This window comes from Xyrauchen texanus, chromosome 7, assembly GCF_025860055.1.
Source record: "Xyrauchen texanus isolate HMW12.3.18 chromosome 7, RBS_HiC_50CHRs, whole genome shotgun sequence".
Classification (NCBI taxonomy): Eukaryota; Metazoa; Chordata; class Actinopteri; order Cypriniformes; family Catostomidae; genus Xyrauchen; species Xyrauchen texanus.
The window spans coordinates 13,893,442-13,911,584 of NC_068282.1; the positions used below are offsets into that span (position 1 = coordinate 13,893,442).

Consider the following 18,143-nt stretch of genomic DNA (forward strand, 5'->3'; position numbering starts at 1 on the left):
AAATGGCGTCAACAACCCATCTCTGCTTGGAGAGAGCATTCCCTTTCTGCTGTCCCCCAAAGCAGACGAAGAGCTGCTCAGAGCGTCTGGTGCTCTATGTGCGGTCCAGGTAAATACGTAAGGCACGTACTGGACACAGCAGTGAAAGGGCTGGGTCTGCCTCCTCCCGGAGCAGCGCTTGCAGGTTCACCACCTGATCCCTGAAGGGTGTGGTAGGAACCTTGGGCACGTAGCCCGGTCGCGGTCTTATGATCACGAAAGTGTCCGCCGGACCGAACTCCAGGCAAGCGTCGCTAACAGAGAACGCATGCAGGTCCCCGACCCTCTTGATGGAAGCGAGTGCGATCAGCAGGGCGGTCTTGAGAGAGAGGGCCCTGAGTCCAGCTGAGTCAAGCGGCTCAAAGGGGGGTCTCCGGAGTCCCATAAGGACGACCGAGAGATCCCAGGAGGGAAACAGGTTAGGCCGGGAGGGAGTCATCCTCCGGGCACCTTTTAGGAACCTGACGATTAAGTCGTGCTTACCAAGAGACTTGCCGTCTACTGTGTCGTGGTGGGCCGCGATAGCAGCAACATACACCTTGAGGGTGGAGGGGGACAGCCTCCTCTCCAGCCTCTCCTGAAGAAACACGAGCACTGACCTAACTGCGCACTTCTGTGGGTCTTCGGCTCGGGAATAACACCAGTCCGTGAACAGACGCCACTTCAGGGCGTAAAGATGCCTGGTCGAAGGGGCTCTGGCTTGGTTAATAGTGTCTATGACGGTCGAAGGTAGGCCGGCTAGATCCTCCGCGTCCCGTCCAGGGACCAGACGTGGAGATTCCAGTGGTCTGGATGCGGATGCCAGAGCGTGCCCTGTCCCTAAGAAAGAAGGTCCTTCCTCAGGGGAATTCTCCAGGGAGGGGCTGTCATGAGGAGCGTGAGATCCGAAAACCACGTCCGGTTGGGCCAGTAGGGGGCCACCAGAGTGACTTGCTCCTTGTCCTCCCTGACCTTGCATAGAACCTGTGCAAGAAGGCTCACTGGGGGAAAAGCGTACTTGCGCAGCCCAGCGAGCCAGCTGTGCGCCAGAGCATCTGTCCCAAGGGAAGCCTCTGTGAGGGCATACCAGAGCGGACAGTGGGAGGTTTCCTGGGAGGCAAACAGGTCTACCTGGGCCTTGCCGAACCTGTCCCAAATCAGCTGGGCCGATTGGGGGTGGAGCCTCCACTCTCCGCCGGGCAAGTTTTGCCGTGACAGCGCATCCGCTATCACATTGAGGTTGCCGGGGATGTGAGTGGCGCGCAGTGACTCCAGTCACTGCTGACTCCAAAGGAGGAGACGACGGGCGAACTGTGACATGTGGAGGGAGCGTACTCCACCTTGGCGGTTTATGTAGGCCACCACTGTGGTGCTGTCTGTCCTGACTAGGACATGCTTGCCACGAATCAACGGAAGAAATTTCTTCAGGGCAAGAAAAACAGCTCTAGGCAATTGATGTGCCAGCGCAGCGGGCCTTGATTCCACCGGCCTGCGGCTGCGCGCCCGTTGCACACGGCGCCCCAACCCAATTTGGAGGCGTCGGTTGTAACCAGAACGCTACGGGACACCTGCTGCAAGGGTACTCCTGCCCGTAGAAAGCAGAGGTCTGTCCAGGGTTTGAAGGTTTGGCGGCAGGCGGGGGTAACTTCCACGCCATGCGTGCCGTGGCGCCATGCTCGTCTCGGGACTCGAGTCTGGAGCCAATGCTGAAGTGGTCTCATATGCATCAACCCCAGTGGCGCGGCCGCCGCGGAGGATGCCATATGCCCCAGGAGCCGTTGGAAACGTTTCAAAGGGACCACGGTGCCTGGTTCGAAAGAAGCGAGGCATTCCAGCACTGACTGAGCACGCTCGTTGGAGAGACGTGCTGTCATTGAGACTGAGTCTAACTCCAAACCGAGAAAAGAGATGCTCTGGACCGGGGTGAGCTTGCTCTTTTCCCAGTTGACCTGAAACCCTAAACGGCCGAGGTGCTCGAGCACCTGGTCTCTGTGTGCGCATAGTAATTCCTGCGAGGAGGCCAAAATGAGCCAATCGTCAAGGTAATTGAGTATGCGTATGCCCGCTCCTCGTCGACCTTCGTGAAGACGCAAGGGGACAGAGACAGGCCGAAGGGGAGGACCTTGTACTGATACGCCTGGCCGCCGAACGCAAACCGTAGAAAGGGTCGATGTCGAGGGCGAATTGAGACGTGGAAGTACGCATCCTTCAGGTCTACCGCTGCGAACCAATCTAGATGCCGGACGCCAGATAGAATTTGTTTCTGGGTAAGCATTTTGAACGGGAGTTTGGACAAGGTCCGATTGAAAACTCGCAGGTCCAAGATCGGTCATATGCCGCCGCCTTTCTTGGGTACAACGAAGTAAGGGCTGTAGAAACCCTTCTTCGTTTCGGTCGGAGGGACAGGCTCTATCGCGTCCTTGATTAGAAGGGAGGCGATTTCCTCGCGCAGGGAGTGGGCATGTTCACCGTGCACTGCGGAGGAATGAATGCCCACGAAGGGGGGCGGAGGCCTGGCAAACTGAATTGCGTAACCGAGTCGGATGGTCCGGTGCAGCCACCGTGACGAGCTGGGCAGTGAAAGCCATGCCTCTAAGCTCCGTGCTAGGGGCACCAAGGGGACGAGTATTTTGGACGTACCCGGCGGGGCTTCGCAGCGGTGCGGAACAGGTAACGCGGCGTCGGGAGGCGCTGTGGCGTCCCGTGGCTCTGGTGCTGAGAATAAACTCAAAGCACTTACCTTGTTCCGCGCACCCGGCAGGGGGCGGGTTCGTGACTGAGGAGGAGGTCTGATGCTGGCGTCCTCTGGACTCGTCTGAACCGGCCGGCCGGGGAACAGTCATGGGGCTGAGGGCGGAAGCACCGCATCCTGGGCGCCGAGACTGTTGAGGCCTGAAAGCAAAGTGCCGTGAGAACAGCATTTGCGGGCCATGTGACCCAGAGGTAAAGGAAATAGCTCTTTTATTGAGAATTTGGGTACCGCAGCCCCCGTCAGGGGGTGCGGCAAATTAAAAAACAAAAGATTCTCCTCCCGGCCCTCCACCGGGGGACGGAGTGGTCTTACCACCTCCGGAGCTAACTTCTCGTCCTCTGGGTCCGCTGTCTCAGGGACGCTTGGGAGCCTTCCGGGTCCTCGAAGGGGTCCGTGAGGCAGGGGGCGTACGCTTCCTGCGGTTTGATCGACGCTGGAGCTGAGAACTGGGCCCAGATTGGGGCGGAGCAGAAGGTCTTCTGGCCGCGGGAGGACGCCCTCGGCAAGCAGGTGGGGCCTGGGCCGTGGCGGCAAGCTTGTGGCTTGCGGAAAGCATGATGTGCGAAATGGCCTCCGTCTGCTTCTTCACCAGGGAGAACTGCTGGGCAAAGTCCTCAACGGTGTCACCGAAGAGGCCGAACTGGGAGACAGGGGCGTTGAGGAAGCGAGTCTTGTCAGCTTCACGCATCTCAACCAAGTCCAGCCATTGCTGACATTCCTGGACCACCAGAGTGGCCATCGCCTGCCCGAGTGCCTGCGCTGTGACCTTCGTTGCTCTCAGGGCGAGGTCGGTCGCTGAGCGCAGTACCTGCAGCGTGTCGGGATCAGGGCCACCCCCGTGCATGTTGCGAAGTGCCTTGGCTTGGTGGACCTGCAGGAGAGCCATGGCATGCAGGGCGGAAGCGGCGCATCCGGTAGCGCTGTAGGCCTTCGCGGTGAGCGAGGATGTTGCTCTACAGGACCGGGAAGGGAGTACAGAGCGGCCCCGCCAGGTGGTAGTGCTTCCGGGACATAAGTGGAGCGCAACAGCTCTATCCACCTAGGGGATCTCTGTGTACCCGAGCCCTCAGCATCAGAGCCCACGCCCTCCGATGTCGCGGCGAACTCATCTCCATCTCTTCCATCGCAAGAGGGTAGGCAGACTGGCTGTGAGGCGAGTCGCCGCCACCTCGAGCGGGGACGGGAGTCAACGAGCGTGCCGGGGCGCGGGTGGTCCGAGGGGGCGTACCCGGCGGAGCTGCACCCGCTGCCATCCCCGAATCGCCTCCATCACCAGCCGCATCGTCCTCAATCCCGTGGGAAGAAGGAGCGACGCGGGGGGCAGCTGGAGTGGCTTGCTTACGGTTGTAAGCAAGCCGCGACCGCAACGTTGTCATGGTCATGTTCTCGCAATGAGAACATGAACCATCCACAAAAGCAGCCTCAGTGTGATCACTGCCCAGACACACGAGACAACGCCTGTGGCCGTCGGAAGCGGAGAGTACTCTACCGCATCCAGGAACAACACAGGGGCGGAAAGGGATCTTTATAAAGACGCGTCCTTAAAAGGACGTTCAACGCCGCTGTGTTTTTTTGCTCTTTTTAGAGGAAATTACTCTTTTAAATAAAATCACTCTTTTATGAATGAAAGAACTCATGAGAGATCTTTCTTATCTGCAACTGTCGATGCGCTCAGGGGCAGGAAGTGCACAGCCGTGTAAACAGGAGAAAGCCGATGTTGTGCGCCGTAGAATCCAACAGCATGCAGCAGAGGATAGCAGGAACTCGGTGTGTAAAACGCAGCAGTCTGCAAACATGACCATCGGCCCCGAAGAAATTTTCTGAATGAACTCCCGTATTTGCGCCGCTTAAATGATGTCCGGGGGCGGGACATGCAAATACTGGTTGCCAACTCTCATTGGCCTTTTTTCATAGTTCAGAGGTGAATATCGGCGCTCAAGAGAGACCCCTAGTGTCGCTTCTCTGACACAACGTGGAGAGAGGGACAGAAGGGGAACCACCTTTGGCTGGTTTAAGCCTTTTTTTTTTTAAGTGTTGTCAAACCTTAACTTTTTCCAGGCAGTTTGACCATGATTTTGTTCAGTAGGACATGTACCTGGAATAACATTCCAATAAACCAATCAGATTTTAGGGTTTAGTTTAGGGTGAAGGGTTAATGTTTAGGGCTTGATTTAATGCTTAAACAACATATCAACCTAATTTCACTCTAGTTAGCGATTTTGTTTGTATGACATGAATTTTGTTCAAGGACCAACAAATGTTATTGATCAAAGAACACATTCTACTTGGCAAAATCATAGTAATCCCGTTGGAATTCTGAAGTGCAATAGAACTGATCCCAAGTTTCTTTACAGCACCTCTGCTGCATTTCATATGAAAGTGATCAAATGATGAGCCTTACCCGGGCAATCTGATCAGCCATCTGCAAGCGCCCATCCAGTTCTCTCCTGATCTGAGCTGCTTGCTCATCCAAATTATCCAACTGCAATGACATAAACACACTCAGTTACTTTGGTTACCATCACCCCTCACGGCTCCATGCACCGATAACAGCCTATACATCTCCAGAAGGCAACTAATCAATCCTGACCCCTGTTAAAGCTTTTATATATGCACCCCATATCTGAAATAACTGGGGTCACACTTTATTACCGTTTTTAATGAAAAAAAGAAGTCTATTTTGTTTTGGATGAAACTTACAAAACTTTTCAAAAACATGTCCAGGTCACATTTCAACCCAAAATCAAAAGATTTTTTTATATATATATATATATATATATATATAAAAATAAATAATCAAAAAAATATATATATAAAAATAAATAATCTAAAAATATGCATCATTTTCTTTCTGCAAAATAGAATTGATATATATATATATATATATATATATATATATATATATATATATCAACATATTGATATATATATATATATATATATATATATATATATATATATATATATATATATATATATATATCAATTCTATTTTGCAGAAAGAAAATGATGCATATTTTTAGATAATTTTTTTTTTCATGACAATGAAACACATTTCCCCCCAATTGTCATTGTCGCAATTTATCATTTTAATATTAAAGTATTTAAATATCATTGTAGCATTTGTTGTACTGTTTTTACTTTAAGCTGTTTTTAAATCATTGTGTAACAATATTTCGTAAAGATTATACAGTAAATAAAATACTGGGTTCCACTTTATATTAAGTGTATTTAACAACTATGTACTAACATTAAAATACATACAATCCAATGCATTTATTGTGTAATGGTTCAGCAAAATTATAAAAAAATGCACATTTGCTGCAACTGAGGTTGTGGTAAATGTAGGTTTAAGAGTAAGAGTAGGGGTCGGGGTAAAGTTAGAGGTAACGGTTAGGGTTTAGGATAAGGGTTGGGGTAGCGTTAGGGGTAAGGTTAACAGTGTAACTACAGATGCATTTAAATGCAGGTACTTCAAATATAAGTATAATGCAACAACGTACATTATAAGTACATTGTATTAAGTACATAGTAGTTGAAGACACTTAATGTAAAGTTGGTCCAAATACATAGGGTATTACAATAAACAGAATCTAATGAATCACTATTGAGAATACAAAATAACTCTAAAGTAATACATCTGGATGCATTATGGTAATAAGAATTTGGCTTAATTGCCTTATTGTCAAGATCCTGTAACAATACAAAGAAATAAATAAAAAAATCTTATCGGTCCTAAAATTTGCTTTATTTTCTAAATAAAAAAGGAAATTTCTTATTTTTCTCTTTAGGCTTTGGGCTTTTGATTGTGGGCTTTTGATAACCTGTAAATTGTATGTTTCTATGAGATCCCACGTATAATTAAAGTACATATTTACATTTGTTGTGCTCTAATTCCACAGAATTCTGTAACCCACATATAGCATGACAACAGACTCTTGTGACTGAATGTCACTGAGGGGACATTTTGCCTGCACAACTGAAATGTCACACTGATGCATTTTCCATTCATCAAGTCATTTAACTCATCACAATACAGTTCTTGCCTGGTTACCCACTGAAGCTAAGCAGGGTTGACCCTGGCTAACACTTGGGTGGGAGACCTCTTGGGGAAAACAATGGTTGCTAATGGAAGAGGTATTAGGGAGGCCAGCAGGGGGTGCAATATACTGTAGTAGTGGGGACACTATACTTTAACAATTCATTGTCCTTCCTATGATGTTAAACTGAGGTCCTGACTATCTGTGTCCATAAAAAAAATCCAGGGCACTTCTTGTAAAAAGAGTAGGGGTGTCACCCTGGTCTCTTGGCAAAATTTGCCCATTGGCCTCTATGCAACATGGCTTCCAAAAAAATCCCTATATATATATGAATTGGCCCACTTTACTCTCTCTCTCCACCAATAGCTGGTGTGTGGTGGGCATTCTGGTGCACTATGGCTGCTGTTGCATTATCCAGGTGGATGCTGCATAGTAGTGGTGGTTGAGGAGATTCCCCTAATACTATGTAAAGCACTTTAAGTGCCTAGAAAACCCTATATAAATGTAATTCATTATTATCATCATTCAAATGCCAATTAGCTCTTGCGTGTCATGTGGCTGATCTTGCCATGTGACTGATTGCGAGAACATAATGTTTGGCCGTATTTTCAGAGAGGAACATTAGCTATTAAAACCTTCAGTTTCACTGTGTTCCTTACACCAGTATTTCCCAAACTTTTTACAGTGGTGTACCCCTCCAAACATTCAACATCCTTTTGCGTACCCATTCTCTAACCAATAGATAACATTCACACGTGGTATTTTGAAAACATGGATATTTAACACAATTAGCTTTGTAAAATATTCCCTTAATTCAAGCATTTTTTGTACATGTTATATTTATCATATACATATTCAGGGTATATGCAGGAATCTTGAAGTTAATTTTAATACCTTTTCAAGACTTTTTCAAGAACTTCAATATTTTTTAATACCTCACCGCCACTTCAAGCTGTAACCATTTACATCAGTGATACTTTTAACTTAACAGTTTTAGTTTGTGATAAAGACTATAGACCACTCTGATACAAAAAAAAAAAATCAAATAGGCTGGGATAGTAAATCAAAGCAAAGTTTATTAAAAAACAAAACAAAACAAAACTTTGCTCCACCCTCAACAACAATCATGCTGACATGTGCCTCAGTTCTTCTGATTTTGTTCCCAGCAGCTTCTCAGTTTGGACCAATTCGTTCCGTTTTTCTTTACTACGTCTTCTGAGGATGTTGGACTTCGTGATCAGTTGTGCCATTAATGTCCCAGATTTCCCCTCTGCCGTTTGAGTTCAGTGAATGGTGTTTCTCCGCTGTGTGGAGACACCACAACACCTCAGCACGCAGTGTTGCTGTGCCGCCCAGAGCCACTCTGATGTCGGCTGCAGAAGATGAGGAAGCAGAGACAGCCCGGGTCGTAGCTGTAGCTTCAGGTGCGACTGCCGGTGGTGTAACGATGTTGGCACTAGGTTGTGGTGGTGCAACGCGATTACCACAGAAGCTAGCGATGGACAGCTGCCGCTCTCGGCGGCTAGCAGCGGCTTTGTGGCTAGCACAACACATGTGGGACTTTAACGAGTTAATGCCCATTGACACAATACTTATTTTTTTTCTTGCATAATGTACAATATGCCTCCCTGACATTCCCCTCGACTGGCTGCAGCCACTCTTTGAAGTCCGGCATTTCCATCCAGGACGGTGCAAATTTGCACTTCCCCATTCTGTTCATGAGTTCACCAACCTTCTCTTAAAACATTTCGGTGCGTTGTAATACGCACTGGGAACGCCAGAGCGTACATTGTGCTTTTGAACTTCCGCCCGTCTGCCCGCTCTGGTGCTCTCAGAGGCAAGTTACGAACACACCCACAATAGCCTAGTTTTTTATGTACCTGTTCGATTTTTTTAATAAAAATGACTAAATTCACACACTTTTACGATGTTTTTGGGACTCAAACTGTTGGACAGCTAATTCAGAAAAATACTTTCAAAATTTAAGACTTTATAAAGCCGTGATAAGACTTTTTAATACTTTTTAAGGGTCTTAATTTTCCCAAAATGGATTTATCACCTTTTAATACTTTTCAAGACCCCGCGGATACCCTGATATTGAATAAATGGCTTACTGATTACTGAGATGACAGATAATAGATATGACATAACAACCCACCCACCCCCCCAACCAATCATGTCACGGGAGCAGGACACAGTACCACCACTTTATAAGAGCAGAAGACTGACCTGTCCTCAAATCACATTCACTTTCACACATTCAACAAAAATTGTAAAAATACACACACAAATAAAATTATTTTCCCCTGCCTTTTCTCCTGCCTAGTTTAAACTTCCGTCTGGCACTGCAGTGCGTCTTGCGCACAGCTCTCGATAGCCCAAAGCCTTCATGATGTAAGGTACGCTCCCAGCGCTTATGTAAACAAGCCGCTATCGCATGCGCACCAGTTTCAAATGGGAGAAGAAGTGAATTAACACTTACATTTCTGTCTGTTCCCTTCACAACACTATCACATGGCTTCAGAAGACTTGAAATCTAAGGCACGAGTGTTATGGACAACTTTTAAGGTGCTTTGATGTGTGCTTTTGGAGATTGGAAAGCCACAAACACGATCCACTCATCCCTCAATCTTGTGTTTCACGGATGAAAAAAGTCATACTGCTTTTGAACGACGAGGGTCAGTAAATGATGGCAGAAAGGCCAGTTTTTAATTCAGTGGTTAGATTGTTAGTATCATTAATCAGGTGTAAATTATCGTCCAGGGGTCCGGAATGCCACCGAAACAGCGCGTAGATGGCACTGTCACGTGATCCTTGTAACTTTTATCAGCGCTGGCCAGGATAGGCCAATCGCAGTCGTTTAATATTACTGGAAGAGGATTTAGGCTTGTTTCCATTCACAGTTTTTATAATGTCTCCAATGAGATATAAAACTTTGTGATAGTTAAATGTGGATGAATGAAGGATTCGGTTTTATGAGTGGCCAGGCACCCCTTGGAGGAAGAAAACTTTGTGTATCATGTAACACAGTCTTTGGCTAACAACATGTGCAATATGCAATGTGTTCATGCCCAGGAGTTGTTCCTGCAGCAGTATTGCTTTGTATCAATGTTTTATATATATATATATTGAAGGTATATAGGCAAATACATATATTATGTAACACAAAGTATTCTCAAAAAACAGAACAACAGAACAGACCAACAAAAGCTCATAATTTAGATCCTTTTTGTGTGTGAAGAGATTTTTCATTGTATTTTTTAAATAAAAAGTTGTTTTTTTCAGTAAAAAGGTGAAATATTGTTTATTTAATTTTGAATCATGTTCGATTAGATTATTGAGGGTGCACAAAAGCTTTTCTTGTTTCAAAGGGGGGCATGGACTGAAAACAGAGAACCACTGGGTTAGGTGATCTAAAATATTGTTGAGCCTGTGACAGAATCGTCCGAGCTGAGGTGAGAATGGCATGACAATGACGTTTTGATGATGCAGGCAAAAAGTCAGTAAGTGACGAGTCATGAGACTGCCCCGAGCATGAATGCAAAATATAATATACTCCATCTGTACTATGGTGCCCAGTTTTCACTGCTCAAATATACAGCCACTCATACATAAACATATAAATTCTACTGTAATGCACAAAGTATACAAGCATCCTAAAGGGAAGATGGGAAATCCCCATGGAGAAGAAAATCTGACGTGCTGGAAGACAGATAATCTCTTCACCCCTGTTAACTCTGTTGCGTGAGTGTGTGGGTGTGCGAGCGTGTCAGTGTCTGTTTGTGTGTGTTATGACATCTAAAGCATCCCCATGCGAAGCATCACTTCCTGTCTATTTCACTCCCCTGCACTTGTCCACATAGCATCCAGGGGCGACAGCACCACTGCAAACCTTGCCATGGCAACATTCAGTCTGGAGTGGGAAACCCTGTCACAAATTATTGGTCCCCAGAGCCCTGTCTATCTTCTGCCCGGCTCTCCTGGGGCTGCATTCTAATAAAGCATGGCTCAGCACATGCAGCAACCCTTGTACTGTGGCCCCAAGACTAGAATGAACGACAGTATAGTTATACAAGTGAGAAGAAGGAAGTGTTTATTTAGAGTTCTACACAGCAGAATTCTCAGTTGCACTGTGTTCAACTAAAAGCTTTTGTTTAAATAATTGAGCATAACTCTACTGGTCTTCAAAAGTCAGTCTGTCACATTGCCTCTCATGAGTTTCTCTAATGCAAAAGCAAATAGCAACTACAATGACCTACTGACATTTTCATAGTTTATGATAATGTCCTCTAAGTTGGCAGAAGGCAGGAAGGATTTGCCATAACAAATCAAAAACAACATATGCATGCATAGATCTGGAGTTTATAACTAGCAGCTGTTATTATTACAGCTGTCTGGTTTCAGGTTCCTCATATCACTCCACTGGCTTTTTCTTCTCACATGATAAAATAATTTCAACAAGCATATCATCTCCATTTATTTACTTATTTGCAAGTCTTTTAATTTGCAGGTTAATATCCAGTCAGCCAGTCATTATAACAAAAATAAACATCTTCAGGATGATACGAAAAACATAAAATACTGATTGCCCTGTCAGGGTTCATTTTATGACAATGGCCGAATGACTGTATATTATCCTTTAAAGTTAATATGTATTTTATGCACAGCTAACAAATAGGCCAAATCAGGAATCGGCTGGCAGACCTAAATAAACTACAGGTGAAAAAAGCTCAATTTCCTCATTGACTCTACAGGCTTCTGTTTAGTTTGGTGTGCAAAGTAAATGGTCCTTTCATCAAAAGCCAGTCTTAATAATAGACACAAACAAAACATGGAACTAAAACATCTGTTCTCTCTGTACACAGGTCATTGTTGGTGTATTTACCTCTGTTAATTTAACTGACATACCAGCTGTAAGTCTTGGGACGTTCATCTATTTTATGGGCATATTTACACACATTAGCATTAACACCTACTGTGCAGTGCTTTTAGAATGTATTAACCCCCATTAACTATTTCTCATTTTAATGTGTTGCAAAGTCTGCAACAAGGGCATGAAAGCCCATGGATTACGGTGATAATGGCAAATCACTGTAATCACAAGTCTCAAGTAGCTTATTTGGCAATGTTCAATACATGTTTAAATGTATTAAAAGTAGTAATTACAATAAAAAGCAATACTCTGGCAATAATGTCAAGTAAAATAGTTCATATACATTAACATTATATTCAAATGATGTTCAGTAAAAGGTGTACGAATATCGCCTATTTTACAATGTCTTTGAACATGGCTTATTCAGTCATATTTTAGAGCCTGAACTATTCATAATGGGATATTCATTTTATTTTAATGGCTGTCGAAGTAATTCTCCATCATGTTAAAATAAAGTATCTAGATTCCTTCACAATTACACACAAAAAAAATATCTGAAAATGTATTAATAAGAGAAAAATTTCAATCTGGAGAAATGAATGTTATTGAATAAATAAATTATTAAAGTGAAGGGATTACACTGCAAGAACACTTTTGAAAGGTTTTTCAGAAATTAAATACAAAAAAGGGGGTTAATACTTTTTGAAGGCTCTGTAATTAATCTGTAAGCTCTCTTTGTTGTTTTCTTTCTCTGTGGCAAGTTGTAAACAGAACAATTCCTAGGATAATATTCAACTCAGGAAACCCAAATATACAGTAATTTAAAGACTTCAGTTGGAATCTTTCTGGTTTATTTTGGGCCAAAAGACAACAAACCCCTTTTGGTTCTATGTACAGCTTTCACCTTTTCAACACAGCAGGCACAGGATTTGAACCAGCAACGATTCTAGGATTTCAGTCTTAGGAGAGCTCAGCCCCCAAACTAGCAGGTACCCCGGATTCCTCCTCACAGAGATGGAGCGGGTGAAACTCAGAGACTCACCGCATCAATAATGCATTCACACATTTCTATTTGCTGATGGCAGAATAGACGGAGCTATGTTCTCAGACTCGATTTTTACTTCCGCTCTCTGGCTCTTTCTCACTGTTTTCTACTGTCACCACAGTCGCTCGCAGTATGTCTCTTCGCCACCTCCCCACCTGTCTTCATTCTCTCTCTTCCCTTGAAGGTTCCACTGTTGTGCAGGGGAAAGTGACATCTGTGACATTGTGTGAAGTAATAGGAAAGATAGCGCAAGCTCAAGTCATGTGACAAAATCCTACAGTCTGACCTTCAGCTATCCACTGATATATTCGAAACCCTGAACATCTTGTCTACTTTATTATTGATCTACTGACCCATCCAGCAGATAGGAAGTGACAGAGATAGTGTGCAATTGTGTGTGTGTGTGTGTGTGTGTGTGTGTGTGTGTGTGTGTGTGTGTGTGTGTGTGTGTGTGTGTGTCTGTGTGTACCAAATGTCCCCACAAGGAGAATAAAACCTGAAATCACCAACATTGTTGGGACCAGCAAATGTACCACATGAGGAACATGGCTTACTAAACATGAACAATGCAAAAAGGCTTCTGTAAGAGTTGGAAAATATAATTTGTTCATATAAAACTAAGACTGTTGATTTAATGTGTTAATTCAGTGCGATTAATTCTACTGTATAAAGTGTTAAAAATGTACGCATTTAATCATACCTCTTGACTGTATGTACAGTAAATTCTGTACCAAGAAATGTTCCTACCAACAGGCAGAAAGCGCATCTAAAGACAACGCACAGCTGTTCAGGCAACAAAACGACAGCTGTTCAAATACAGCTGGATGGAGCCAAGTGCACGGATCTCAAGAGGCATTTCAAACTACATTTAACTGGACACAGTGTCATAAAAATGTGTCGTTTATGACTTGAAATGCTGAAAACAATGAAAATACTTAAGTCTACTTCGTACATATTGATCAACTCCATTGCAAAATGGACTGCTGCAGACTGTAGGTCAAGGATAGACTTATGGTTAGTGATACAAACCAAAAGATATATTAACTTCTAAAACCACCTTTATGTTGTCTAATCAATGTTTTACACTTCTGCAACGTCTAATTCTTTGAACTATTTGAATATAGATAGAATAGAAGCAGTCACGTTCCTTTGATGGATTGCGAAAGAAAAAAAATGACCAATTATGCACATTATTATACATATAACAAATCCATCGTTTAGGTGCACGATAGCATAGAAGTGTGAACGATCAATTGCAGTGTGTATGTGTGTGAGTGTGCCGTAACCCTGCTGGTTTATTCTAAGCTGTTGATTAGTGGAGCACATAATCAGCTCCTGTCACCGGCTGCAATGAACATACCCCGCTCTCTCTCTCTATTCAAAGTCTTCACTGTTACTGTTTCCTCTTTACAGTATTGCACACATAGGAACCACTTTTGTTGTTGGATCACCTGGGATGCCTGACTACGAGTTATCACATTTTTTTGCTCTTAAGGAGATAAAGAGAAGCTTTAAATGCAAAGCAATGGACCTGACAAATTAAAGGATAAGCTGATCTTTCATATATAGAGAGGTAAAGACAGAGAGGTTTTTTGACACAGCACAATATCACTGCCAGTTTTTTTTCATGCACACAACAATAAGTGTCTGCTAAACAACAAAGAACGGAAAACAAGGAGTAAAAGTATTATTTTGCTTGGTTATTGTCAGATAATTCAATCAGTAAGCTCTTGAGAGCTGGAGAGAGGTGTGTTACAAAGAGAATATATTTGTGACTGCAGGAAAATGAGTGTGAATGGGCCAGTTTATGAGCTAGCACTAAGTATAATATAGTACAGCACATTCACAGTTTTCTATTATCTAAATGAGATGCAACCTGACTTTGAGCTACTGTGTATAATTTTTCCTCTGGTGAAGAGTTCTCAATTATGTTTCATTTATGTATCATTTTTGTCTCAGATGTTTCCCTGTCCTTAGGAGAAATACAAATTTTAACAAATGAGAAAATTGTTGGCATGCAGAGTATTGAGCAACAAAATGAATGTGGATAGCATACGGGAGGTAAGGTCTTAAAGTATTTAATGCGAAAAATTTGAGTTCATATTAAAATCTAATTTTTTAATTGCATTTTTGGCATCTTGGCAAATCAGTGCTCAGTTTGAGACATTTTTGAGATCTCTTCTGAAACTTGATACATGTGAGATTACTGGGCTCTTCTTCTAAAGGAGAACATTTTGAGAAGCAAGAGATAAGCAAAAGTCTCCATTAGTTCTCTATTTAACCTTGAGCGACCCCATGTCCACATGCGTGGATGTTGTTTTTTGACTTCGCTATACGCAACTCATAATTTTAATAAATTTAAACCGAAATACTGAATACTGTTCACAACACTCTTGACTGTCATTTAAAGGTTTAAAATCTGGCACACGTGACACAACAACGTGACATCGATTTCCGGGAAGTGCTTTTATGGGCTCTACTAAAAAACATGTTAATTATTTTGAATTAGTGTTGTCAAAAATACCGGTACTCTGGTACCAAGTCGGTACTGAAACAAAAACATTTTTATGATACCAGAATTTCTGAAGGTACCGGAGTAGCCTACTGAGTACCGGGTCTACCATGCAGAGGCGGGAACTTTTGAACGCTCACAGCAAGCAAAAGATGATGACAAGCAAAGCTGCTGCGGAGTCTCAACTGAATCTTGTCGAAAAGAAAAGTGGAAAAAGCCAGGTTTGGAAATTATTTGTATTTGAGGCTGATGAAAAGGGAAACATCATAGATCAGAAAAAACCTATTTGTAAATGCTGCTTTCGCAATTTTCTGACGAAAGGAGGAAACACATCAAACTTAATAAAGCACCTAAAAGACAAGACACCTGGATTTATTCAAGCAACCAAAGCAGGTGAGTTTAAAAGCATATTATAATCTGCATTAGGGCAGAAACGATTAGTCGACATTATCAACAACGGCAAAAATAAAAAAATGCAGAGAAAAATTTTCATTGTCGAATAGTCGTTTGATCTCATTTAACGTAAAATGAAATCATATTAAACTAATGACGCGCGAGAGCAGCACTGCAGTTCACACCTGACTGAGGAGAGGAAGAACTACACAGATCAGTCCAGATGCACTCTAAACTTTCACAGCTTCATTTTATGTAGATCCCAAAGTATTAGGGAATTATAAAAAAAAATTAAAAAAAAGTAGGGGAACATCCCGGCGTTACAAATGCAGTTATATTTAATGTGTTATAGCTTTATTGAAGTTCAAATAATACAGAAGCAGGTCATGTTAATAACTTTAAACTCAGAAACTGGCATTTCTCTGTGTGGTAAGCGCCTCTTCAATGAGTTGCGCAAATGTCCCGATCTAAGGGGGAGAGATTGAAACTGCACCCGGCTGAGAGAGACTCTGCCTCGGGGATGCTCATCCCTTGAGCACGCACGCTTAATGCAGCTAGATTATAACTTATTTAATCATATCTATATATATGTCCATATGCATTTCTTATCATGAAGAAAAATGGCAATATGCAGCTTTATTAATACGAGTGCACTATGCACATTAGTTTGGAAATTGTTTTTTATTCATTCTATTGTATGCTTGTTTATTTAGTTTTTTTTTAGTACTTGGTAAAAACTTAAAGTAAAAGTTGCAAAAGTTGAAGCAAATCTTATATAAGTGTTCAAAAATACTTTAAGCATACATTGTACAGTTTTGTTATATTTAAAAGTGTTACATATTTCTGTTCTTAGTTCTGCTGCTAATGTCTTGTTAACTTTGTTAATAAAAGAGTGTTGTTTAGTAAACTGTTTTTGCTTTGGTACCGAAAATGGTATCGAGTACTGTGAAATTTCACTGGCATTGGTACCGACTACTGAAATTTTGGTACCGTGCCAACACTATTTTGAATAACTTTCAACATTAAAACATCTGTGGGTCATTTCACTTCATTTGAATATAAAATGATTATTGTATTTTTTTATCACTGTACAATACGGTTCTTTTCTATGATGGCAAATCAGTGCCAGTAATCCACGCATGTTACTGAAGCTCGCACGCATGAAAGATTAAAGCCACGTGAGGAAAAGGAAGAACTCGCATGCATATTTCACTCGCTCGCGGTAGTTAATTGTCGTGCGAGGAAACAGGAAGAACCCACAAGCTCATTTTAAACCCTCTCACACAAAACCTCCTGTGCATGCAATACAAGCACTCCTGCGCAAAGAAACCTCTGCTGCATGAGCAAAATCATTCTTCAAACTTTGCACGCATGAACACCTTTTAATATTGTCAGCAGTAGTGGTCTCTTGCTGTTTTGTCTGTAACCTCAAATATCATTACAAACTCACCTGTTCTTTGTGAGCCATGACTTCATCAAGAGACCCTCTTCATGTCATGTCAATATTACTTTATTTATTTCTTTTTTTTTTTCATTTAACAGGGCTAATTTTATACTATATAATGTTTATCTTTGCCAGACACCTTAAAAACAGTAAGTTTACTACAGTTTACTAGCTAGCTGTTGCATTCTTGTGATGTTAGGTAGAACTACATAGAAAAATGTATCTTTTATAAATTGTATTACTCCAGTAATAAGTGGCAAATCGAGACAGTTGATTCAGCAAAATCTGTAAAAATGGAATAAAATTCAGCAAAATCAACAGGGAAGGTACGTGCAGAGAACAAATGCTGCTAGTTATTATTTTTTTGTATGGTCATCTGCTTGATCCTGTCCTTTGATCCTAAAACACCTTGTTACTGTCACAGTTTGTCTCCACCGTGTTCAAGGACTCTTATTTAGAAGTTTTCTCCTGCACTACAATTCCCAGAATCCACTGCCCTAATCACTTCCTCGTTATCCCCACCTGTATGCCATTCCCTCATTAAGTTCCCTGTGTATATATACCTTCTAGTTTTGATCATTAGTTGTCAGTCCTTGAATGTTAATGTTTGAATGTTAATGTTTGATGTTAGGATTTATATTTTGTTTCCACTACAGCGTTTGTTCTACTCCAGTTAATATAATAAAAGGATCTAAAGTTTCTACTCCTGCACACCAACCATTACAGTTACATGTACTGGAATATCTTGGCTCATGTCTGTCTTCATACACTGTATTTAATTTAGCCAATATTTACTTATTAATTTATCTCACCATTTAAGCCCATATACTGTACATTCTGTGTAATTCCCATTTATATTTACATGTTGGGCCTAATAATGGTTTCTCTTTTCATGCATGTTAGTCCAAGATGCAGGATCTTGCCAGGCATGTTGTTTCCCTGTTACACAGTGCTCTAGCTAATGACAATATCACAAATTGGTAAGTAAAATGTGTTGAGTGGCATTTCATTAAATTAAATATTGCACTTCTGAATCACATTGGAATGTCATAATTATAATTGACCA

At 42.6% G+C, this 18,143-nt stretch overlaps 1 protein-coding gene across 6 annotated transcripts in view; it reads right to left on the bottom strand.

The window, feature by feature from the left end:
- The window catches only part of LOC127646169 (calcium-dependent secretion activator 1-like), a 154,676-nt gene that overhangs the window by 74,069 nt on the left and 62,464 nt on the right, over nt 1-18,143 (bottom strand). For all 6 annotated transcript variants that reach the window (XM_052129649.1, XM_052129648.1, XM_052129647.1 and 3 more), the window contains exon 4: nt 5,172-5,252. In XM_052129649.1, coding sequence (XP_051985609.1) covers nt 5,172-5,252 — 81 coding nt within the window. The remainder of the gene's footprint in view (nt 1-5,171; nt 5,253-18,143) is intronic.